This window comes from Macrobrachium nipponense, chromosome 13 (assembly GCF_015104395.2).
Source record: "Macrobrachium nipponense isolate FS-2020 chromosome 13, ASM1510439v2, whole genome shotgun sequence".
In the NCBI taxonomy this organism is placed as follows: Eukaryota; Metazoa; Arthropoda; class Malacostraca; order Decapoda; family Palaemonidae; genus Macrobrachium; species Macrobrachium nipponense.
The window spans coordinates 58,824,532-58,849,958 of record NC_087206.1 but is presented as its reverse complement, the minus strand read 5'-3'; the positions used below and the strand labels follow the sequence as shown (position 1 = coordinate 58,849,958).

The window sequence follows — 25,427 nt, the reverse complement described above, 5'->3', positions numbered from 1 at the left end:
ATTCAAATTCTATATGCCAAAGAATGGAAGCCGTAGTTGTTCCTACACTGATACAAACCCTCGGTCTCTACATAAGAACAACCTTCAGCGCAGGCTGGAGCAGGCTATTTACACAACAAGGTTGTAACTACGGGAGGGAGAAATGAGGAGTACTCTCACCACCTCCCTTCGCTGAGTTGCATAATCGCTCCACTTGCCTTATAGCCTTCTTCAAGTGTGGACGCAGCATTGCCTTCCTCCTGGCCATTCTACTTTCATCTAAATCTGATTTTTTCCTTCCTTTTTGTAGTGATTGAATTCCCCAGCTGGTCAAATGGAGGGAGCCATTAGGATATCATCTTTATCAGGTCAGGGGGAGATCAGGAGGAATCTCTGGCCTTCTCTAGGTCTTCCAGGAGAACCATCGGTGAGGGGCTTGATCACACATCTTGGTGCTGCCAAGTAGGCCCCGTCTCTCCAGCGTCAGTAACTGGGACTATGGTTTCAGTTATGGGATCTAAGGTCGCCATGACAACTGTCACAGTGCCTTCGGTTATCCCTTCGTTCCCATCAACATCAATGCGCCCTCCAATGTCTCCTGATGATAAGGATCCTCTCCTGGCAGAATTATGAAAAGGTACAAAAGAGAGATGAAGTCGAAAAAGGGACCCCATTCTCATTCTCCTTCGACGTCACCAGTACCTTTATCTCGATCTGCTTTCACTTCCTCCCTTTCTTCTGAGGGTCCCGTTAGATGGACAGATCCAAAGAGGATGAAGGCAGTGGCGCTAGATTGCAAGAAAACCCCTTCTTCTGAGAATCCCGTTAGGCGGACAGACCAGACGGGAAGAAGGATGGCGAATCTAGAGCATGAAAAGGCCCTATGGGCCTTCTCATGATGTGTCTTCTACAGAAGAGGCGCTACGATCTCTTTATAATACTCCCCTGTCCCAGGATGGGGAATCCATGTCTTGGGTGTTCCTGGACATCTTAGGCACAGAATACAACATTACAACTCTCCCCTATCCCAGAACGGGAACCCACGTCTTGGGTGTTCCCGTACATCCGAGGCACAGAATACAACTCTCTAGTCCCAGGATGGGGAACCCATGTCTTGGGTGTTCCTGTACATCCGAGGCACAGAATACAACTCTCCCCTGTCCTGGCCCATTTCTCGGGCATTTCAAGACATCTGAGGTGCAGAATGTGCCTATGCCCTGTCTCGGGACAAGGGACCAAAGTCTCGGGTGTCCCTGGACAAACGAGGCTCAGAAACAGCATGCCCTGGGACCAGCCACAACACACCTGGCCCCAGGGCACCGATACCAGACACCAGGCATCCTTCAAGCCTTCTCTTCCAAGGTTCCAACCTGGAGGCTCATTCCTGTCACGGTAGAAACTTTGTCCAGGCCACAGCCCTATGCCTTGGTTGATTTCCACATACAAGTCTCTACAACCCATGCCCCCAGAGTTTCTTACCCTTGGGCTTCAAGGGACGTGTGCTGGTACAATAAGTGTTCACGGTTCCCGGACTGATGCAGACTATAGAGAGAGAGTGGGTGTGCAATGTGCAAATGTCACTCTCACTCCCGAATCCCCAACCCAGGATGCAGTTCCCTAAGTCACCCCTTTGGATAGTCAGAGAACGAGGTCCCAAATAGGCAATGCCGACCTTAGGTTCACATGTCAGATGTACTATTAGAGGCCTCAGCCTCGAAGACAAATTCTGCACCTTGCTGGAACAGACAATGCTCTTGACCTACAGGGCATCACCGTTCTCCCAGGGGCAGCTCGTGAGCAAATCTACTCTCCTCGGGATAGCTCCAGCACTCTTTTGCTAGGGTGTGTGTCCTTCCAGGGACAACCCCTGATCACCTTTGAGTGACGGGAGTTCTCCCAGACTTGTACACTGATCGTCGTTTCAGTCTGACAATTGCTCATGGCCTGTCTATCCTGCCAAGGCTTTGGTCTGGCAGGTCAAAAAAGGGTGCCAGGCTTCTCTCACCTGGGGTTATACAGGGAACCATGGGAGGGAACATGAGGGTTCTGTCGATGTCTGTCGCCTGCAGAGAGGGCAACTCGGCAGGACCACGACTTGGAAGGATTTTGGCTGGTCCTCTTCCCAAGGATGTCGATATTCCCAAGCTGCAGAAATCCTACATAGAAAATGTTAAACTGATTCACCAGTATAACAATCTTGGGGACAGAACTTAGGCTGACATTGGGATTGTTTCTTTAGCCCTCGAAACCCTGGTCGGGCCTCACAGAGAATATTTACCTTCAATAAGGTTGCCATGGTCGAAGCTTGCAGAATCACTCCAGGGTAGGTGAATTCTATAGTCTCTGGAAGGGAGAACTTGCCTTGAGCCAGCCGCTCTTTTAAGCTCCTTCCTCCACCACTCCCTTGTCAGAAAAAGTTTTATGAACCTTCAGAGAGATTAATCACAACTGCACAGATCGACCCGGACTAGGTTTGTCTCAGTCCAGGTCTGTTGTTGGAGCAACTCCGAGTAGAAAACATCTCTCTCTTACATCAGGAGTCGGTGACCTTGGAAACACTGCTATGGCAGCGTTCCAAGCAGTCTCTTGTATTGACCATTGGTCTATGGCAGTTGTTAAAGGTTCTCACTTCTCCTTCGACGGAGAACATGTAGACACTGGAGTGAATCAATGAAGGGCAGATCACAACGACCACCTTGTCCACTGCCTTCACGAGCCACTGCAGCCCAACCCCCCAGGTCAGGCTGGTCCTTTGTCTGCAGGTCCCAGGATACCACAAAATCCTAGGGCCTCTAGCAAAAATACAATGAGCCTTCTTTGGCCCCTGTCAGGAAGGGTGCAAGCCAGCAGCTATTTTCTTTCTCTGCTAATCCAGGTAGAGGAGGTAGGGGGGAAGAAGGGAGGAGGATGCTAAGGGAAGTGTTCCCTTCCACTTGCTGCCATTGGCAGGGGGTTGCCTGTCAAGCCATTGGGCAACGTGGCAGCGACACTGAGTGGAATCGTGGGTAGTGAATGTCATTTTGAGTATATTTTCTTCCCTTCGAATCTCCTCCACCCCTCACCAGTCCACCAGTCCATCTAGAGACATATGTTCCTGGCATGTCAAAGGACCTCGTGCTACAGAGCGAGGTGAAGATGATGCCGGGGAGGGGCTCTGTGGAAGTCATGACAGACCAGTCTCCAGGATTTTACAGTTGGATCTTTCTAGTGGAGAAAGCATCAGGAGGATGGAGACGGATCATAGACCTGTCAGCCTTGAATCGATTCGTTCGACATACTTGATTCAAAATGGAAACAACTCAGTCAGTGCTGGCAGCCATCAGGGAGTCCGACTTTATGCTCACGGTGGATCTGCAGGATGTGTACTTCGAAATACCCATCCATCAGTCCTATTGCAAGTACCTCTACTTTATCCTCTACAGGATGGTGTATCAGTTCAAGACACACTTGCTTATGATTATCAACTTCTCATGAGTGTGTTCACCCATGTATTAACTTGGGCTTATTCGCACGGGATACGTCTATTTAGGTATCTCAATGATTGGCTAGTCCTGGCAAGCCCTTGCTTGAAGTTACCTCAGGACAGTTTGTTGCAGCCTAGGCATTACAATAAATCTTGAGGAGTCATGCTGATAGATACAGCAGCAGTGAGGGTCTTTCCCTCAGACTCCTGATTCGGCAAGTTCAAATAGACAGCGCAGTTATTAGTCCTGGCAGGAACAGCCAGCTCAAATGTGCCAAGTCATACTCTGTCACCCATCTCCTGGAGAAGCTGGTTCCTCATGGCCGACTTCACCTCTTCTCTTTCCAGTACGGAGTTCTGGCCTCAAACCAAGGGATCTGCTGTCTCTTCCCATTCCTCTCTCCCAAGATGCTTCTATTTTCAGACTAATGGAGGAAGGGATTGTTCACACACCTAGAGGATTTGTTAATATCGTGTATGTGGAATCTGAATGACAAGGGCTTGCACATCAAGAAACTGGAACTCTAGGCAGACTTCTTGGTGCTCCAGGAGTTCCAAGATCGAGTAATGGGGCACTCCGTGGTGTTAATGAGTGACAATACCATGGTAGTGGCATATGTCAACAAGCAAGGGGTACTAGTGTTTTGCCAGCTTTATCAGTTGATGGTGTAAGTGCACGAGTGGGTAATAGCACACTCAGTTGATTTGTCGGCCAGATGCATCCCAGGCAAAGGGAATGTACTAGTGGTGGACAAACTCGGCCGTCAAGGTCAAGTGATAGGGATATAATAGTTCCTATACCCAGATGTCATGGATTGATTGTTCAGTCTTTGGGGATGACAAGTAACAGTTCTTTTTTGCAATATGACACAACAGGAAATTGCCAGTGTTTTGCCCAGTCGCCCCAGATCCTTGGGCTGCAGTAGAGGACACCTTTCATCACATGCGGGACAATCTCGACATGTACGCTTTTCCTCTGTTCTCTCTATTTGTTTAGTGATCAGCAGGGTAATGATCACTTTGAATCTTAGAATGATCCTGGTGGCACCCAAATGGCTGCATGCAGAGTGGTACCTGCTGGCTCTATCTGCAATCCAAGACACAGAGAGAAATCCCCCTGTGGCACAGCCCCCTCTGTCAGCCTTATGTAGAGAGGTTCCACTGGTCCTTAGAGGCCCTATCCCTTCACAGGTGGAGACTATCCAACGTCTACGAGCGAGAGACTTTTCTTGCTAAACAGCATAGATGATGTCCGGATATCTTCAGAATTCCTCTACGGATGTCTACCAAAGGAAATATGCCATCTTCTGTATTTGGCATCATGAAAAGGGTTTCTCTCTGGTTGGAGCTACTGTTCAGCAGGTAGCGGACTTTCTAGTCTTCCTCCACCGAGAGAAGCATCTCCCTGTCTCTGTAATTAATGGCTACAGAGCCACCCTTGGCTTGATCATACGCCTAGGACATAGATCTCTCTTCCTCTTGGGAGATCTCTATGCTGATGAGAAGCTTTGAAAAGTCTAGCCCTCCTAGGGAACTATGGCCCCCGGAGTGGGATGTGACTCTCGTCTTTCAGTTTGACTTGTGCACCTTAAAAGCCTCTATGAGAGTTGTCCATCAGGGATCTGACCGTCAAGACTGTATTTCTGCTTTCCCTGGCATTGGCAAAGAAAGTAGGTGAACTTCATGCTCTTTCTTATAAGTTAAGCATTCAAGGGGATGGGGATCTGTTGTGCTCTTAATTTATCCCAGCATTCGTGGCAAAGACTGAATCCGGCAGTCCCTGACACCAGATCAGTCTTTTTCGATCCCCTCCCCAGGCCTGAGTGTCGATATGACTTTTTGTTAGCACTGGCAAGACCAAGATAGAGGTGTTCAAGAACAAACATCTCTTTGGCTTCATGAAACCATCAAGTGTTCATATGCAACATCAAACGAGGACTCAGTTATGTTTCGGCCCAGAGCTCATGAAGTTAGGGGCATTTTGCCTTCCTTCGCGTTCAAGAAGAATCTGTTGGTACATATATCGGGCTGAGAGCCAGAGCATGGTCGCGTCAGATGACGTTCACCTTTCTTTTACCTGAGGGACATTGCTCATAAGTCTTTGGACACTTTTTCCTTGGGTACTGTGGTGGCTGCTCAAGTTGTGTAGCTCATCCAATTCCCTTGCAGGACAGGTAGCATCTGCTCTAAGATATATGGTAATAGAAGTGAAAGTGTGTGTTTGGGTTGTGTGACTGGCCTCCCTTCTCTCTCCTTCTTGTACCTTCCTCTCACACAACATTCAGCTAGTTTTATGCAACCAGTACAAAGTGGTGCCTATTGAAGTCTGTGCCACTTCAATCGGCTTACTGTCACACCTCGTCAAAAGTTTTTCATGTCTAGATTAAAATATGGTGCAGGCCAAAGCAGTCATATTTATCTCTTTTTGCCATGAAAATTCTGAATCAAATTAAACTATTATTTTATGGGCTGTTGTACAAAATATTTGTGAATGAGTAATTTTTTTTCTTTAGGTATTGTCAGACAATCCTGCAATGGTACGATGGGCAGATGCTGCTGATAAGGCAATGGTAGCTAGTGAGGGGAGGCGTAGAGAACCCCTCGGAGGATCAGCTTCATCTCCTCTTCATTCTAGAGACCCATCTCATGACGATACAAACAACTGGTAATTTTTTCCTTATTTTTTAATGCCATTTTTGCCTAATAGATTTTATAACTTTGTCTTGTATATTTTGTCCATGTATAATTATGTATAGAATAAAGTAATAAAAAGTGTCATGTTTCAGTATTATGGTGGTGCTAAGTAATGACCGAGGACCTTTGGGTATCCACGTAATACCAAGTACAGATGGCAGAGGCAATGACCAAGGCTTGTTGGTGGAAGGAGTGGAACCGGATGGTCGGATAGCCAGGGATGGTAGAATAGAGGTCCATGATAGAATTATAGAAATCAATGGAAAGACATTGAATAATATTACATTTCAAAGGTGATATGACAGTTTTTCATTCACTTAATCATTCCCATATAAAGATTAGCAAAGAAGTAAACTAACGTCTTAGTGGTTTTAATCTACAATACTACGTCTTATCTGAATTCTATTATTATTGTTGTTGAATTTTTTGAAAATATATTTTAATGTTTTGGGTTTTGGGCATTATTGGTTACTTTTTGTAAGTGTTGTTTATGAAAATTAAATAAGTTTTCGTTGAGTGATATATTTTTTTTATCCACAGAGCCCAAGAAATCTTCAAAGAGGCCATGCAGTCTCCAGAACTGCGTCTCCGAGTTTTAAAAAGACCCGATTATCGTGATATTAACCATAAGCATCAAAGTTCTTATGGACATTCCAATGAGTTAGTTGAAGGAGAAGAGAGATGTAAGTAGTCGGAGTCCTATACTGCAGATTGTAGAATTAATGTATTAGATGCTGCTGCAGGTTCTTGATTGTAAAGAATGTGAATTTTGTTATAACAAGAACATTACTTGATGTATGCTATTGAATGAACTGTTTTTTTCTTAAATTTGTTACAGTTGTTGGGGGTGCCAAAGTTGCAAGTGTTACTTCAACTAGAAAAGTTCCCCCATCATCTCTGTCATCCCGGACCCAGGCTGTTATATTGCAATGTAACACTAGAAAACTTGGTCGTAAGGTTACTGTACATCTTACAAAAGGACCTCATGGTCTTGGCTTCTCCATAACAACAAGAGATAACCCAGCGGGAGGGGAGGCACCAATTTATATAAAAAATATATTACCCAAGGTAAAGTTATTTGAGGTGTTTAGTTGATGTAACCTTTCACAGAAAAAAATGAATTTGATAAGTATGTATTAGTTTTTAAAATTGAAAATATACAGTACTTGTAATTTAGGATTACTTTTAAACCTTAAACCTATTGTACCATTTTTTATGATCATGATTTTAAACTACTTTATATTAGGTTACTGTATACAATATTACGTTAATTGATTTTAAACTACTGTATATTAGGTTACTGTATACAATATTATGTTAATCTAGGGAGCTGCTATTGAAGATGGAACACTACGAATTGGTGACCGACTTTTGGAGGTGAATGGTGTTGAAGTTACAGGTCGGAGCCAATCAGAGGTAGCTGGCCTCCTGAGGCAGATTCCTATTGGTGGCACAGCAACTCTTACTGTATCTAGACAAGATCAGCGTAATGGTGAAGTGCCGAACAGTTCAGCAGATTCATTTTCTGAAACTGAAAAACCCTCTAGTCCAAAATTACCAAGGCAAATGGTAAGAAACCTAAAGGTGAAACACAGTACAGTATTGCATAATATGTTATGATTAATTATACTGTATGCTATAGATAGCTTTGTGTCTAGTGTGATATTGCTTTGCAGTTTGTGTTAGTTGCCATTCTTTTATAAGTAGTAGCAAATCATGGACCTTCTAGGGTGGATTTTGCTTTTAGCAGTATGCACTTATTGCCTTTTGTGGAGTTATCCAGAATGCAGTGCTTTCTCAGTCTTATTATGCTCTCTCTCTCTCTCTCTCTCTCTCTCTCTCTCTCTCAACTCTCCTTTCCCTCTCTTTCTCCTTCTCTCCTCTCTCTCTCGCTCTCTCTCTCTCTCTCTCTCTCTCTCTCTCTCATCTCCGTCTCTCTCTCTCTCTCTCTCTCAGAGCAAAGCTGCTTATTATTTTTGCACTTCCTAAGCTTGTGATTATGGTACAAAATGCTCATTAAATGATAAATGATTTGTAGTATATCTTACTTAATGATAAATAGTCTGCTTAAAATTTTGTATAATAAAGTATTTTTTAGGAAATTTTTTTTTTGGGTGTTAAACTTGGTATTTCAGTTAGTTTAGCTGTACATATTCCAAGCTATGCTTAAGATGCTTAACTTGGAATGCAATATATAGTTTTACTTTGTGTGAATAGTATGTACTGTATCCCTTAAAATATTTGTGCTGCTTCAGTTTTGCAATTTTTTGGTGAAGCATTGGCCATGAATTTTTGAAGAAATAAATTACAGTTTTTAATTTTTAAGTTGAAATACTCCCAGTTTTTGAGTTAAAATAAGTTTGATAGTTCATGATTTTTTATTGTCCATCATGGAGAGCATTCTGATCCAATCAGCTTTCAACCATCATTGCACTTTCACCCTAAACTATTATGACTAAAACTAGATTGGGTATTCATGCATAAAAGCATTTCACACACACACTTGTTATTTCATGATTAGACCAATAAGGATATTTGATGCTTATCTGGGAGGATTATGTGATGCTTATCTGGGAACTGACATGGAGCTTTAGCTTTGTGTACCATAGTAGACTTATTGTACAAGGCACTTGCACTATATTTTGTTTTCATAGCAATTTGATGTAAAAGGTCTCTTTCATTGGATTATGTTATTGGAGGCTACAATTTGACCTCTTAATCTATAATAAATTTGGACTTTGTGGATTTCTTCTAATGCACTTGACATTTAATGACAACGCATGCTTTTTGTGTTAAAATTTTGCACATTGCGAAGTTAGGGGACCACTAATTTTCATCATTGTGTGATAATGGTTGCACACCACTTTTCATTTTTTATTAGACTTGCACATATTGGTAGTACATTTTGTTCAGACAGACATTAAGGAACTCTTAAATGTTAATGTGCCCAGATGCTATTTGCCAGTGACTTTGGATATTTTATTATAGGTATGCTTCCATCCACAAGGCAGCCTGTCCTTCTTCCGCCAGGTATTTTGCTTTAGTATTCAGTGGCCTTGTTCATGGAAAGCTCTCTTATTTTAATTATCTCGGATGACCTTGTAAATCAAACTACTGTAGTAACACTATGACTTAAATATTTTTGTCAAGAAACTGTTTTGAGCCTCAGTGAACATGGCCCATCCATCATGATTGTAAATGATTTGGTATACTATTATTATGCTCAGAGCTTAGTAAGTATTGCTTTCTGTGTGTTCCTTTCATGTAATTTCATATCTTGCATTATGATGTTAAGCACTTCTGTTCATTATGAATGTTGCTTTAATGTTCACCATATTTCAGCCTGCTGATAAAGCAGCAGAAGATAGCCTCATGTTCCCATGGAAGCAACGGGAAATACTGATGTTTGAAATCCCTGTTCACGACTCGGAAAGAGCGGGACTTGGTGAGTAAGCTTTCTGTTGATTTTGCTTTATTTTTTGTAATAGTTTTTAGATCAGTTGTAGTTTGGAAAAAATAAATATTCATTGTTTTACAGCATATTGTAAGAAGATTCTGCCGAGTGATTGCTGCTGATTACGATATTGTAAAGTAGGGTATTTGAATTTAGTATACTACTTACAAGAATTTTGTCTTGAAATGTGGCTGCTTTACTCTCATGTGAGATATGCTTATAAATTTCAGGTGTAAGTGTTAAAGGGAAGACCAGCTCTGGTCCAAATGGGTCGGTTGACCTTGGGATCTTTGTGAAGAATGTTATTCATGGAGGTGCAGCCAGTCGAGATGGGAGATTATATCAGAATGACCAGCTTGTTAACATTAATGGTCATTCCTTGTTGGGAAAACCTAACAGCGAAGCAATGAAGACCTTGAGAACTGCAATGCATCAGGAGGTGAATTTTACTTTTTTGAGTACAGTAGTGCTTCATACATGATGGTAATTGTTTAGAATAACTGTATGGAACTGTGTATATTATTTTGCATTTTTCCTAATTATGTACATGGTTTATACAGGGCCCAACACCTGGTATGATCTCACTTACTGTGGCTAGGAGGACAGACAGCAGTAGAGAACGGTCGAGCCCATCATCAGCGAACCGTTCTGGCAGAGATTCTGCCAACAGCCTTCTCACAAATTCTTCAGGAACAGAAACCCTGGGTGGGGCCAAGTCTTCACCAGCAACTCCCACACCTGACCATTCTGGCATTACAGATGCTTCAGATTCTATGTTATCAACAGGAATCCACAAGGTGAGGTCAATTAATTCATGCAAAGTGGGTCCTTTGGCATCAGGTAACTTAGAGGATAAGCTTAAGATTTTTTCCCCCCAGTGTTGAATGTAAGCTATGAGTTAACTAGACTCTGAGCCAGTAGTAAAACTTACCAGGGAATATTGAGTTTTAGTCCATAAAGCTCCCATAAAGTGGCTTCCAAAGCATTTTTCTTCATGAAGTCTATTATTCCATGGAAGTGTTTGCAGTGTCCCTTCATCCTGTAACTGCAACCATCTTTTAGCCTTTTACTCTTACCGCCAGTCTTTCTTCCTTTCATCAGTTTTATTGTCCAGCCTTTCTAACTGTTAATTCATAGTGCAGCTATGGGGTTTTCTCCCAGTTCCATCCTAACAGCTATGTACTTTATTTCTGTGTTCTGGATCTCCTTCATGCTGGCTAAACACTCCTACTCCCTCTTTTTATATAAGTAATTACCCAGTAATTACTAAGCTAAGAGTTTCTACTCAACAGCGGCTTCAATTTTGAAATTCACACTAGCTATAGCCTTTTGTTTATGTAGGTGACAGACCCCACCCACTTTTGGGGTAAAAGAGGAACAACTCTTCCAAGAGCGCTTTGTTTTCTGCCAGCAAGGTGTTAACAGCAGCTTTGTTTGGAAGTTGTTGGATCTTCTCCTTTGGTGAAGTATTGATTGTCTAGTTAAATCTTTGGCTTTGGATAGTTAGTTAGGTTTACAAGTTAAAACAACTTTTTTGAATTTGTTTGGATTTTTTGCATTATTTGACTTTGCTAATGACTCTCGTCAGATGCTAGCTCTTCGAGTTTTCAGTATTATAGCAATGGCGGCAATACCAGATTGACTAAAGCAGGTTATGATTCTCATACTATGTGTACAGCGTGTAGAGGTCAGATAGCAATCTGTGATGTTCAGTGAAAAAACCTTCCAGTCCCTTGTCTGGAAATGCTATTTCATTCTTTTTACGAGATCTTATCTTGAAGGCTTACTCCCAAATTGAAGATGGCAATTTACCTGTCCTTAAGGTAAGAGCCCAATATGTTAGAGCAGTGGCTACTTTTTTGGCATTTAAGAGTAATCTTTCTCTCGTCGATTTTACAGGAGACCTACTGGTGATGCAAGTCAGTGTTTGTTATACACTATTTATGAGATGTTGAAGCTGTCTTTGATGATTACAGTGCATTGATACTGTTGTCCATGGCTGGCGTAGTGTTCTGAAAGGAAGCGTAGGAAGCTTGTCTTCCTTTCTCATCGCCTTGAAATATTGAAATTGGTGTTTGAGTCTTTGGGGAGCTTGGAGGGTACTGAGTACCTAGAGTGCCCACCAGTATTTTGGTGGGTGGTTATGGTTTATTGCTTTATGTGGTTAAGGTGACAATGTCTAGTTATGTTTTTTTGTTGTACTGTGCTCTGGGCAGATGCATACGTTGAACCCCCAGTATTCATGTACTCCGGATTTGTGGACTAACTTATTCTCGTCCTTTTCTCTGGAAGATATAGTACCCCCATTGTTCCCAGAATTTACCTATTTCCAGTATTTTTCTATGAGAAATATCCACAAATTTCTGTTTTCTTATCAATTTTATCATAAAATGTACTTTTTTGATAAAACTATTAAAAAAACCAGGTATAAAAATTTTTAGTGGATTTTTCTTGAGGTTTTAACCAACAAAATAGGCAGTTTTAAGCATTTTTTTAGGGGTTTCAATTATTCACAGATTCTAGCTATTGGCAGGGGTGTCTGGTATGCATCCCCAGTGTTGCAAGGCTTTTGTTTTTATTTGTCAAGTGATCGGAATACTCCTTCACTGAGAAGTAACCACTTCAGTAAAGGCGATCCTGGCTATACCACCGCCATGCTGCTACATTGTGGAGATGAGTGCCATCCAGGGGCAGTACCTACCTGCAGCAGCTCTCTCAGCAAATAAGGAACAATAAGGAATAGCAATAATTTTATCAAGGTGACCGGAATTTTTGTCGCAAGAGTTTTTGCTGTTGGACTTTTCGCCACAGACTTTTTGCCTTAGGAAAATTTGCTGCAAGGCCTTTTTGCTGTAAGGAATTTTTGCAGCAAAATGCATATTGAATAAGATAATAAGATAATTAGCTATAACATGTACTTTTAGAATTTAAACATAAATACATACAAGCGTACATACATGCATTCTTCTAATGCGATAGTCTTTGATAATTTAGCTATTGCTTCTAGAGTTTTAATAAAACAAGTAGTTTGTGAACAGTACTTATAAATAATTGTATCTAATAATTTTCTACGGCAAAAAGTCCGTGGTGAAAAGTCCTGCGGCGAAAACTAGTCAACAGTGATTATCTGCCTCAAGACCTGACTTCCTATTTCAAAACCCGTTATCTTGGCGGGGTAAGAGGGAGGGGAGATTGTAGACGAAGAGTCGCTCCAACATTTCCTGTGGGTATGCGGAATGTTTATGATCGGTCCTTGAATAATTTACAAAACACCAATAATAGTGTAGAAGGGTTTCATAATGCTTTGCAAAGTTCTGTCGCAAACACCCACCTAAATATTTGGAAATTGATTAACATTTTAAAAAACGAAGAGTGTCTTAGCAGGGAAGAAAAGAACTGACCTCAAACGTGGTAAAGCATCTTACATGAAGAAAAAGTACAAAGATATTTATGTAAGAATGCAAAGGATTGTTTTGATGTACAATTCTTAGCATAAACTTCACTATTTACGGGGTGTTGCAATGAACTTGTATTCATTCTAAACCTGAAACAAAGCTTTATTTTAACTTTTTAAAATTTTTCAAATATTCGAAAATATTCGATGAACTCTCATTATTTTGAAATTAATTGTAACTTGTGTTACTTTTATATTAAAACTTTATTTTCACTTATATTTACTATTTTGAATATTGAAGTGAACTTGCAATCATTTTGAAAATTTATTGTAACTTGAATTACTTTTAAATTAATTTCCTGTTTTGAATAAATAAACTATTTATTTTATAATATCCTTTCATTCTCATAATTTAGACATACTTAATCATTCTACGGCAAAAATTCTTCGTGGCAAAATTTCCAATGGCAAAAAGTCTGTGGTGAAAAGTCCTTTAGCGAAAACTCCTGCGACAAAAATTCCTAGATCCTTTTATCAGTGCTTGCTCTCATTTCATTAAAAGGTTTTAATGATTTGGGAGTATTTTTGTTCATGATTCCCTCCAACCACAATATGGATTCAAGCTAAGTAATTACTGGGTAAGTTACTTACATAAAAATGACATTTTTATGATAAAATTTAGTCTTATATAGACTTATCTAGTAATTACTAATGGAGCTCTTGGATGAGATGTTCCTCTTTTATCCCAAAAGTGGGAGGGGTCTGTCACCTACTTAAACAAAAGGTTATCGCTAGCGCGAATATCCAAATTTTAGCTGCCATCGAGTAGAATCTCTTGGCCAAATAATTACTGGATAAGTATATGTCAAACTTTATTTTATCATAAAAATGTTAACTGTCATAAGCACAGAATGGCCAATGCTTGGCTTAACAGCCTTAATTTTATAAAATCAAATAAAATAAAATCAAGTCAGCTGTTCTGTTTGTTGATAGAAAAAGGTTTACTGTATCAGGCATATAGTGTAGGTTATTTCTTTTTCCAAACACTGAATTAGTATGGAGTTGAGGAGGGTATCTAGTAGTTGGGAAATTAAGTACGTATTAGAATAATATTTTCAAAGATGTTATGATTTTTTTCATTTCAGTCTATAAAGCTGCCATGAAATGGTTACCATAGATATTTTTAATAAATTCAGCTGTTGTCTTTTTATATGAAAAATTATACATTGCAATGAATAACTCTTTAGTATTTTAAAAATAATACTAAAAACAATTTGTTACATATACAAAAGTTAAACTAAAAACTGCTCCTGAAATACTTTTTGAAGTTATATGGGTAATGATGATGTGTTATTTGTCAATTTTATAATAATGTATTTTGCCAACAAAACAAAATTTTAATTTAGAGGGGGAAGTAATATCGTAATATGCACAGTATGTACTATTGTGATCTGTGTATGAAAATGAAAGCAAGTTTGCACTGCTATTGATGGTTTTCTTATGAAAGTTGCATAAAGCCAGAATTATTTATCTGATTTATATTCTTTTACAGTATGATAGTGGACGCCATGTTACTGATGGTATTGAATTTGCTCATCCTGATAATTTGGATGTGAGAAACCCAGTCATTCAGAGACTAACTGGTAACAATGGTGCATTACGTAATGAAAGTTATTACAAGGTACAGTAGGTTTCACATTATGTAGTGTCAAGCATATGAATATATGGAGATTTTATGCATGATTTGAGGCCATATGTACGTGATATGTTGATTTTTTTTCTCTTTTCCTGCAGGCAACACATGATACTTGGAATACCTCCCAGCTTCAACATTTTGTTATGAGAAGTGAACATGAAACTTTGGCTACAGGGGATCATAATATGAATCCTTTGGGCTCCCCGACTGTCAACTTGCCATCTGGAAATATACTGATTATTCATGATGATCCCACTACCACTCATCTTGCAGGGTATGCTTAGTCTTGGCTCATGTTCAGTTTAACAAAAGTATGGGTAATGGCAGGATTGTTTGTACTGTGTTAGAAAAGAATTTAGGTGGCGTTTGGTGTTAAAATTAAAGTTTGAGATTCCAAAACTTAAGATTGAAAAAATGCACAATCTGTTACATTTTATATTTTCCTTTGCTCCCTTCCCAGTCACCATAAGCTTTTTGTTTACAATGATTTTCAGTCTTCTTCTCTTCACTGTGCCCTTCCATTTTTTTATTTTACATTTCTGAAAGCTTTTGATCTGATTCTGCTATTTACATTAGATTATATGTGTATTTAGTAGCTCCAGGTGCCAATCGCACTGTGCATTCCTTCAAAGCATCATCCTTTACTGTGATAAACAGCTGAAGCCTCAGGTCTAATGGATGACAGAGACCAATATTTACCAGACTTTTCTGATAAACTTGCCACTTTCTGTTACCACATATACCTTTGTAAGGTCCAAAAATATTTGGTACAGCTTTGTCTTCTCATATTAATTTTCCTGCAGTTACATAAGACACTGGATTCTAATTTTTCTCAGCCTGTCTTCCATCTCCAGTCTTTTCATTGGTATCTCAAGCAGTCTTATTTTAAAAACCCTCATTGCATCTCATCCCCATTTCCTTTGTATGTATTTATTTACAGTATTATTTACACTTATTTAAATTTCAGTACACTATCAATTGCCTCATCATTTTTTAATTTTTGTATCCTTGTCCTTTCACTTTTTTTCCTGTTTATAGTCAACCACTTTAGTTGAATGATTCCTTTGGATGGTGGGGGGGGGGAGGGGTTGGTGATTAAGATCCTTTTTCCTACAACTCTTCTTTGCCTTTATGATCTGGATATCTCTAACCCCTGTCCTGCCTTTTGTGTCTCAAAGCCCCATGGCTTTCTTTTCTCAGTTGCTTTAGGTTCATCTTCTGTTCCATCACCATATCTTTCCCAAATGTCACACTGCATACTGCTTATGGTCCCTTGCTTTTAGTATGCTGTCAGTGCTTCATTATAATAATTTTTTGAAGCTGCTTGCTGAACCTTTTATTGGCTTATTTTTTTAGTGCTCTTGTGTAAATGATTTTTTATTTTGCAGTTTTTTGGTGTTCTTGTGTAAATGATTTTTTTATTTTGCTTCATCTTTTTTGATCTTATCAAATTCACTTGCAGCAGTATTCTATGGCTAGGTAAACACTGCCATACTTTATTTTTTTATGACATCATTGATTAATTTCATGAAAAGTCATGTCTTCAGTTCCACTTCAGTTTGAAATAAACTACTTTATAATAACTTCCTATAGCTGCTCTCTAAGCATCGTGATTTACTTGCATACTTAGCCTTTTAATTACTGTACAGAGTTTACATTGTCATAAATGTACTTTATCAGAAATTAATGAAGATTTCTCACTTGATAAGTACTACACTTTGTTAATATTGTTGAATTATAAAGTTTAAGGATGCTTGATAAAGGTTTATCATATTAATTTTCCACTTAATTTTTTCTAGGCAAATGAGTCGGTCGGAAGGTCCTGGAGCCTCCTCAGGAAGTTACAGTGACCACCCCAGTCAGTCAGATGATGCCTATACGAGTCAGTAAGTAACATTTTTGTTACTGTGTACCAATATGTGGATGAGTAAGATGGTGATATTTAGGCAGTTCCCTGGAAGGGGTTAGTGCTATCAGTGCACCTCACATGATGCACACTATGTCATTACTTAGGTTCTTTTCAGCACCTCTTCAGCCTCCTAGCTACAACCTCTTCATTCCTTCTATTATATACCTGTTCATATTCTCTCTTCCATCTTTCTTTCCACCCTCTCATAGCAATTGTTTCAGTGCATCTGTGAGGTTTTCCTCCTGTTACACCTTGAAAAACATTTTACTGTTCATATCCCTTTTGGTGCTGAATGACCTATTAGATCCAAGCACTTGGCCTATGGCCAAAATTTTATTTGTTCCGATGCGAGATACTTACCTCGAACCATTTCATAGGAGATTCCCGGATGTCGATCCGGGTCCGACCAGAAAATTCTGGTTATATGCCGCACCCAGGTCAGGCCTATGCCCCAGGGGTCGAAGACCAAGCCATCCTAATGACCTATAGTCAGTCCTTCTCTGGTCGCAGGAGTGAATACGCCCTGCTCGTCCGGTGTCCGGCCCTTATCCTTTGTCCGTGTGTGTGCTTTGTGTGCGTGTATCGTGTTTTGGTGCGATGTCGGCCTCGGAGCCTCAACGTGTTGCCCCGGTCCTGAAGGACGGGCTTGTGGAGCTTTTCTCTCGCCCCTCTGATTGATCCTCATTCTTTGTGTAATTCGTGTAGGGGGGGCGCTTGCTCTAAAGACAACACGTGCTTGGAGTGCTTTTCTTGGCCATCGTATCAGTGGGATTTGGCTTCCACTAAGAAGAAAAAGAAGTCTAAATCTTCTTCGGCGAAGATTTCGCGGGGATCGAGGAGTGAGAGCAGCAGCAGAGACGGCGGCGCCCCTTCTCCTTCGGTATCGTCGGAGAGGAAGTCTCCCGCCTTGCTACAGGTTCTTTCTCCTGCCCCCTCCCAGCGAGGGGGCCTAGGTGAGTCCGTTGCCGGGTCTCCCCCCAGGGGGGGTCCCGATGAGTCGTTTCCCCAACAGGTGGTACCGGAGGCTTCCGCGGTGCTGAGGGACTGCTGGTCGCGGTTGCAGCTCCAGGGCTCCCCGTCCTGGTCCTCTCTCTTGGCATCGGTGCAGGGGGGGGACCCGTCCCTCCCCTCTGCGGAGCTTCCCGCTTCGGCTCTCCCCGCTTCGTCTACGGCTCTCCCCGCTACAGCTCGCCTCGCTGCGGCCCCCCCCGCTCTCGAGCGGAGCTCGCCGCTCGCGGCCGGACCCGGACCGGTTTACCCGGTCACGGATCCACCCAACCACCCGGCTCCAACCCTTTTCCCTTCTGCCGTTGGGGATGTCTTTCCCCTCGTACTCCGGGGAGATCCCCAGTGAAGGACGATGCATTCCCGTCCTGGGGCTTCCCGTCTAGGGGACAGGAGGAGCCGGGAATGGCCTTGAGGGCGGCCTTCAGGGGCGGTCCGCTGTGATAGAGGTGTCCCGACGCGGCCGAAACGCTCCTCGCGTTCCCGCCGATGGGAGTCGCCGGAGGAGAAGCAAGAGACGTCGGGATTCGTCAGGGGAGAGGAGTTCTTCAAGTTACTACTCAAGGGAGAGATCCTCCCGTAGGAGGAGGCGCTCCTCCAAGAAGAGGCGCCGTCATGGGAGACGCAGGAGACGTAGTTACTCCTCGTCCTCGAGCGGCTCTTCCCGCTCTCATCATCGTAGCCGGGATCGTAGAGGGAGTGACAGGCGTCGGGACATCTCCCCCCAGGGGCGGAGGCGTTCTCCTTCCCCGAGGGTGGCCCCCACCCCAATGGCCCCCAGGAAGGTCTCTCATGGGGGGTTCCCAGCCGTCTCCCTCCCTACTCGTCCCTCGGTCCCGGTGGATCCTGCCTCGGTCTCGTCAGCCATAGGGTTGGCCTCCATGACCGAGCGGGCTCCCTCCTTCCGTGTTCCCACACGATTGTCGCCTTCGCGGATGGAGCCTAGAGCCGATACCTCCTTAGGGGGGGCAGAGCCCCTCCACCGCTCAGGTATGAGTACCTCCTCGGGATGGGCCAGGCGTTCGGGGCATCCCCCCTCGCAGGAGACCGGTGTGCAACTGGGTTTAGGAGCCCCTCTCCGGGGAGCTTCTCCAGCTTCCCTCCAGCTAGGGTCTGGGGCCTCTCCTCTCCGTCGCGGGACGCCGAGGAAGAGACCCTTATCCAGGAGGTACTCCAGAATGCCCTGGAGGAATTGGGTCCAGTGGATGAAGGTTCTGCTTTCAGGAGAGTCCTCTCTCTGATTAGGTCCATGAACCGGCTAGAGGAGCCAGCCCCGACGGTAGAGGACAAAACAGATCCATGGCGGTGGACTTTCTGTTCAGGGATCCAGAGGAACCCAAGCCCTCTCTCAGCCTCCCTAGGTCCACCAATACGGAGAAGGCCCTGACGGTGGTGGAAAAACTCATTGCAGGCTCCAGTAACTCCTTGCGTTGGCACTCCTCGGCTAGACTACTCCCAGCGTCTAAGCCGAGTCAGAGGAGGCTATATGGCCCGGGAGGTGCCCCTCTCCTCCCCAAATCCGTGGAAGGTAACTTGGCAGCCCTAGCGCCCGGACTCTCGGAAGAGAGGCTCCACGTCGGGACTAGTCCTCCTTCTCTCACCAGGAGGCTATGGCTATGGAAGTCACAGCGTGGACCTCGATTCATGTGGCTTCTTGGTTAGATCTGTGGTCCGGGGCGGTAGCCAGGTTCCCCACCCTCCACGACTTGAGGGACGAGGCCTCTCTTGCCAATTCAAAGAAACTAATTTTGTCGGGGGGTAAGTCCTTGGGCTTCCTCACGACCCAACTGGTCTCGTCCTGGGCGAACTGGATCTTGAGGAGGAGGGACTCTGTGCTGGCCAAACTCCCTAGGAGCATTCCTGAGAGGGAACTAAGGACCCTTCGAAACGCCCCAGTGGAAGGAGCTGCTCTCTTTCCGGAGAAGCTAGTGGAGGAGTCTGTGGAACGGGGGAGGAAGGCCAGCCCCAAGGCCCAAATCGTTTATAGGGCCCCTCCCCTACGTCAGTCGGTGCCGAAAAGACCTAGTGAGCGGCCGAAACCTCAGAATAGGACCCTCTCGGCTCCCCCCACGGAATCACCCCTGCTGAACTGGAGAGACCAGGGAACTCAGCCCTCCCCCAGGACCCTCCCTCCTTCCCAGGCACCCTTCAGGCCCAGACACCCTACTTCTTCCAGGAGGGGTCGTAACAACCGCTTCCCTAGGAGGAAGTAGGAGTCGAGGCCCTCTACCGTGTCTTTCGCCACCGGTGGGGGGTTGCCTCTCGAGCTGTTGGCAGAACTGGGAGGATCTCGGAGCCGAGCCCTGGACAGTCCAGGTCCTCAGGGACGGTTACCGAATCCCCTTCCTAGACCAGAAGCCTCCCTTGACAGGGGAGCCGGCCAATCTGGCCTCTCAGCCCCGGAACCCTGTGCACAGGGAGGCCCTAAGGCTAGAAGTTCGGGCACTGCTGGAGAAGCAGCTCCAGCAGGTGGTGGATCGCTCCCCCGGGTTCTTCAGTCGACTTTTCCTTGGTGGAGAAGTCGTCAGGGGGGTGGCGACCGGTCATAGACCTTTCGGTCCTCAACTCATTCATCCTAAAGACGCCCTTCAAGATGGAAACACCACGCTCGTGCTGGCTTCCGTGAGGCAAGGGGATTTCATGATGTCCCTGGATCTCAAAGACGCCTACTTCCAGATCCCGGTACACCCGTAACCCGTCCTCCAGGAAATACCTTCGCATAAGTTGGGAGGACCGGACCTTCCAGTTCAAGTCACTCTGCTTCGGACTGGCAACGGCCCGCAAGTGTTCACGAGGGTGTTCTCCTGGTGTCGTCTTGGGCCCACAGAGGGGTATACGCCTTCCTCAGGTACCTAGACGACTGGCTACTCCTTTCCTCCTCAAAGGAGCGCTTGATAGGACAAGAGAGACGCCCTCCTGGGCATTCTGCAAAACCCTGGGAATCATGGTGAACTGGGAGAAGTCCCTTCTAGCTCCCTCCACCAGGATGGTGTACCTGGGGATGGAATTGGATACGGAAATGGGGCGAGCTTTCCCCCTCGGGGGACAGGCTGGCAAACCTCCGAAAAATTGCCTGCAACTTCCTAAGCCACCCCCCGCGACCGGCAAAGGAGTGGCAAAGGCTTTTAGGCCACCTGGTCTCCCTGGAAAAACTAGTCCCCCAGGGAAGGCTGAGATTAAGGCCACTACAATGGGACCTGAAAGTAGGGTGGTCCCAGAAGGAGGAAACACCTCAAAAGCCGGTTTCCATCTCACTGGCAGCAAGGAAGGCCCTCGGTTGGTGGCTGAATCCTGCAAACTCTCGTCGGGGTGTGCCCCTCGGGTCTGTGCCCCCGGAGATGCTCCTGTTTACGGACGCGTCGAAGGTAGGCTGGGGGCCCACCTGAATTCCCTCTCAGTGCGGGGGATATGGTCGCAAGAGCAGAGCACCTTCCACATAAACAAACTGGAGCTCTTGGCAGTAAAGCATGCCCTGGAAGCATTCAAGGAAGCAGTGGGAGGACACTCGTGTGTCTGATGTGCGACAATGCCACAGTGGTCGCCTACGTCAAGAAGCAAGGAGGCCTGAGATCAAGGGATCTCTGCGGATTGACGGAGGAGATCTTGAGCCAAACCGAAGCCCTTGGGACCTCCTTGACGGCAAGATTCATTCCCGGCAAGAAAAACGTATCCGCCGACGGCCTCAGCAGATGGGGTCAGGTGGTGGGATCCGAATGGTCCCTACACCCCGAAGTAGCGAGGGAACTAATAGGGAAGTGGGGCTCCCCATCCCTGGACCTGTTTGCTACGAGGCTAAACACCAAAACTGCCGGTGTACTGCTCCCCGGTGCCGGACCCAGCCGCGTTTTGGGAGGATGCGTTCCAGCACCCGTGGGACGGCCTGGACATGTACGCTTTCCCTCCCTTTGCAGTCCTCAGGCAGGTCCTCAACCATCTAAGAAAGGCGAAAGGGGCGGCCCTGACGTTGGTGGCGCCTTGGTGGCCGGACAGGGAGTGGTTCCCGGACCTTCTAGAGTTGGCCTCTCATCCTCCTTGGGAGCTGCCCCCCAGGCCAGACCTGTTAAGACAGCCCCACTTCGAGAGGTTCCACAGGAACATTCCAGCCCTCTCCCTTCACGGCTGGAGACTATCGAGCGGCTGTTAAATAGGAGAGGGTTTTCTGGAGGGTGGCTTCTCACATGTCCAGTTTACCTTGAGGGAATCCTCCGCTAACATCTACCAGGCAAAGTGGAAGGTTTTTTGGGGCCTGGTGTAGAAAGCGTAACCTGGAACCTCTCCGAGCGAAGATCCCAGACATCGCAGAATCTTGACCTACCTGAGGTTGGACAAGGGCCTGTCAATTCCAGCAGTCAAAGGAGCCAGGTCCGCATTGAGCCAGGTCTTCTCCCTGAAAGGGCTGGATCTGGGGAACTCGAAGCCTCTGTCCTTGCTCCATAAGGAGCTTTGAGCAGAAGTGCCCTCCCAGCGCTGGCTTGGTTCCCCGCTGGGATGTTGCAATAGTTTTAGATTCCCTGAGGAAGCCCCCGTTCGAGCCGCTCAAGGACATCCTGGATAGGGAGCTGACCCTCAAGACAGTGTTTCTGCTAGCCCTGGCCTCCACGAAGAGGGTGGGGGAGCTCCAAGGCCTCCTCGTATGTAGTGACCCACACGAGGGGATGGAAGGAACTCTCATTCAGGTTTGTCCCCTCCTTCGTGGCTAAGAATCAGAACCCCTCGAGCTCGGATCTCAGGTTCGTGGAGTTTTCCATCCCTGCCCTCCCGAAATCGGACCAGCCTAAGGATCTCTCCTTCCTCCTTTGTCCGGTGAGGGCAGTTCGGAAGTACATGGAAAGAAACAGCCCGGTTCAGGCCGGAGGTAAAGAATCTCTTCGTCACCACGGAAGGGTGAAGAAGGCAGCCTCGAAAAACACCATCTCCTTTTGGCTGAGAGAAACCATCCGGAGAGCCTACGAGAAGGGGGGCCTTTCCCCTCCAGAGGGAGCCAAGCCCCATGACATCAGGGGAATTGGGGTGTCCCTCTCATTCTCAAAGAACATGGCAGTGGACCAGGTCCTGAGGGCAGGAGTCTGGAATAGGCAGTCGACATTCACAGCCCACTATCTAAAAGACTGCACGAGAAGGTCGCTCGACGCCTTTGAGATTGGCCCCGTGGTGGCAGGCCAGCAACAGGTCTAGGTCCCCTCTCCAATCTTCTTGGGGTGGACGGGCCGGTGTGTATTGAGTGTATGTGAGTGTGTGTGGTTTTTCCTCAAATCCCCCCTAATCCTTATCCTTGTTATCCCTGGGCCTTTGGTTGGAGCGAGGAATCCAGGATACTCAGGTAAGATACGCAGGAGTGCGTATGGTTCTCAGTACAAACCACAGTTTTACATGTCAAGGTTTGGTTATACCCGCACCAGGCTTGCCTTGCACCCCTCCTAACCAACCACCCACGATAAACGGCCTGGGTTGGGTTCTAAGGGGAGCAGTCGCCCCTCCTCTGACCTATCACCTTTGGGGGCCGTTCCCTCCCCTAACCTTCGCCCTCCTCCTAAGGGGTAAGTCTCCTATGAAATGGTTCGAGGTAAGTATCTCGCATCGGAACAAATCACAAATTCTTGGTAATTTGTATTTTTCCTAGCGATACTTACCTCGAACCATGGAATTAGAATCCCGCCCTTCCAGCCCCGCGGAAGCTTAGGGGAGACACCTCGGAGTGGAGTAAGAAGGACTGACTATAGGTCATTAGGATGGCTTGGTCTTCGACCCCTGGGGCATAGGCCTGACCTGGGTGCGGCATATAACCAGAATTTTCTGGTCGGACCCGGATCGACATCCGGGAATCTCCTATGAAATGGTTCGAGGTAAGTATCGCTAGGAAAAATACAAATTACCAAGAATTTGTGATATTCTGTATTAGGCAGTTAGGATTTTTTCTTATTTTCTATTATAGTATTTGTAAAGATAAAAGTGACTTTTCTTGAATCTACAGGTTAAGGTGACCTGGGTACAGTTGGGAAAGTTTTGGAGGGTATATTGTATAGCACACTTTCATTTTACGAATTTGCAGTTGCTTTGTTGCCATATGGCAGCACTCATAATTACATGAATAAGACTACCATGTTTATATTCACTTTATAGAGAATGTCATATTTTATGTAGGTTTATAAATATTTTTATAAATACAGTAAATGTATGGAAAGTTTTAAAGTATGCTTTAATAGAATTTCCTAACTGGTTTCATTGCAGAACTTCCCTTGAAGAGAATGCTGCGGGATTTTCCAGGGATCAGTTTGGCAGGCAGAGTATGTCTGAAAAACGCCATGCCACTCTAGATGCCAAGAATACTGATACCTATCAGCGTAACAAAAAAGCTAGGTATGTTGGATGGTCTTATGGATGCTTTGATTTTAATGCTACTTTACATAGTATACATTTTTTGTTTCACAATGAACCCATCACTCATAAACAGCTCTCGTTCGTGGTCTTTGAATGTTTCATATGTTGCAGTATTTGTCTAGCATGTCTACCAAAGAAGAGCATTACTCCACTATACTTGTGCCACCTAGATCTTTTGATACATGTCAGACACCTGCCTCATTTTGTGTGCTATTTTTCCTTGATCCTTAATGCTTTTACGGTTTAACACCTTTATGCAACAGTTAATGAAATTTCCCGTTTTCTTGGTTTTGAGAATTTTGTATATTTATGGGTTTTTGGCAGTGTTAAAGTAGGGTTACTGCTTAACATTAATTGGGATTTAGATCCTTTTTACAGTAACTAACCTAAGGGTTTAATATACGTATATGTACAACATTCATTTAATTTTAGTTTGTTCAGATTTTATGTCCAAAGAAAGTTTAATGTTCCTTGCATTTCTAACTTTTTCACCTACATGTATGCAGTACTACTGTACTGTAGGTATTGGAATTTTTGTACATATACACCAGTAAGCAATGACATGAACTTTTGATATGTATTTTCTGGTGGATGTGTACTGTATAAATTTTTTATCAATATACTTTCTTATAGTCTTGTTTTCCTCAATAATGAGGTTACATACTTGTAATTGTGTAGTATTGTATATTGAGTGATATGTGTGAATAACCTCCCCCAATTAAGCATTCATAGTAATAATGTTTATTCAGGTTGACCATCACTAATTTGGCAAGCATTAATCTGGCTCTAATTTTGGCAAGCGCAATTTTAAATTTTCCAGGTCACCGCAGCAACCTGCTGCTACTGGCTATTGGCGCTACATACATACCCTATGCATGCAATTATGTTTATCTTTTGGGTTGTAAAAAAATGAGATAATGTAATAAAAGTGTAAATGAGAATAACATAAAATATAAATAAAAAAATCATAAACATAACAGCACTAAACAAAACATGCTGTAGGAAGTTCTCTGATGCTAGTGAATGAATTTGCATATACATACTTCCCTACGTACACGATTGCATTTACCTTTTAGATTGTAAAAATAAAAGTGTGAAAATACAGTAAAAATATAAATGAGAATACCATAAAATTTATAAAAAAAAACAAAGATGAAAATTGTTATCCTGACAGCCCTTCACCTAATACATAAATGTAGTAAGTGCCAGTGATGTATTTTCCTGTGTTAGTCAACAGAATTTTTACCTGTACCATTTATTTTGCCTCTTCTTCATTAAACTATTACTAGATTTTCTGTTAATATTTTTTCCTTATTAACCAACTTGTACTGATTTACAAGGTATTTTAAAGGTAGCATGAAGTGGTTAACTGTTGGGTTAAGTGTCTGTATTGTAATCTAACCAGTTTGTGATCACTAATCCAGCACCCTGCAGGTCCCAATGGTGCTAGATTAG

The 25,427-nt window shown here is 44.1% G+C and overlaps 1 protein-coding gene across 24 annotated transcripts in view; it reads left to right on the top strand.

The window, feature by feature from the left end:
- LOC135225810 (partitioning defective 3 homolog) overlaps positions 1–25,427 on the top strand; it is a 463,764-nt gene that overhangs the window by 379,932 nt on the left and 58,405 nt on the right. For 20 of the 24 annotated variants that reach the window (XM_064265319.1, XM_064265308.1, XM_064265309.1 and 17 more), the window contains 13 exons: positions 5,956–6,107; positions 6,229–6,429; positions 6,677–6,819; positions 6,975–7,204; positions 7,463–7,720; positions 9,125–9,166; positions 9,479–9,581; positions 9,821–10,029; positions 10,151–10,387; positions 14,537–14,665; positions 14,779–14,954; positions 16,480–16,566; positions 23,823–23,951. In XM_064265319.1, coding sequence (XP_064121389.1) covers positions 5,956–6,107; positions 6,229–6,429; positions 6,677–6,819; positions 6,975–7,204; positions 7,463–7,720; positions 9,125–9,166; positions 9,479–9,581; positions 9,821–10,029; positions 10,151–10,387; positions 14,537–14,665; positions 14,779–14,954; positions 16,480–16,566; positions 23,823–23,951 — 2,096 coding nt within the window. The remainder of the gene's footprint in view (positions 1–5,955; positions 6,108–6,228; positions 6,430–6,676; positions 6,820–6,974; positions 7,205–7,462; positions 7,721–9,124; positions 9,167–9,478; positions 9,582–9,820; positions 10,030–10,150; positions 10,388–14,536; positions 14,666–14,778; positions 14,955–16,479; positions 16,567–23,822; positions 23,952–25,427) is intronic. The other 4 variants (XM_064265330.1, XM_064265313.1, XM_064265331.1 and 1 more) reach the window with 2 other exon arrangements.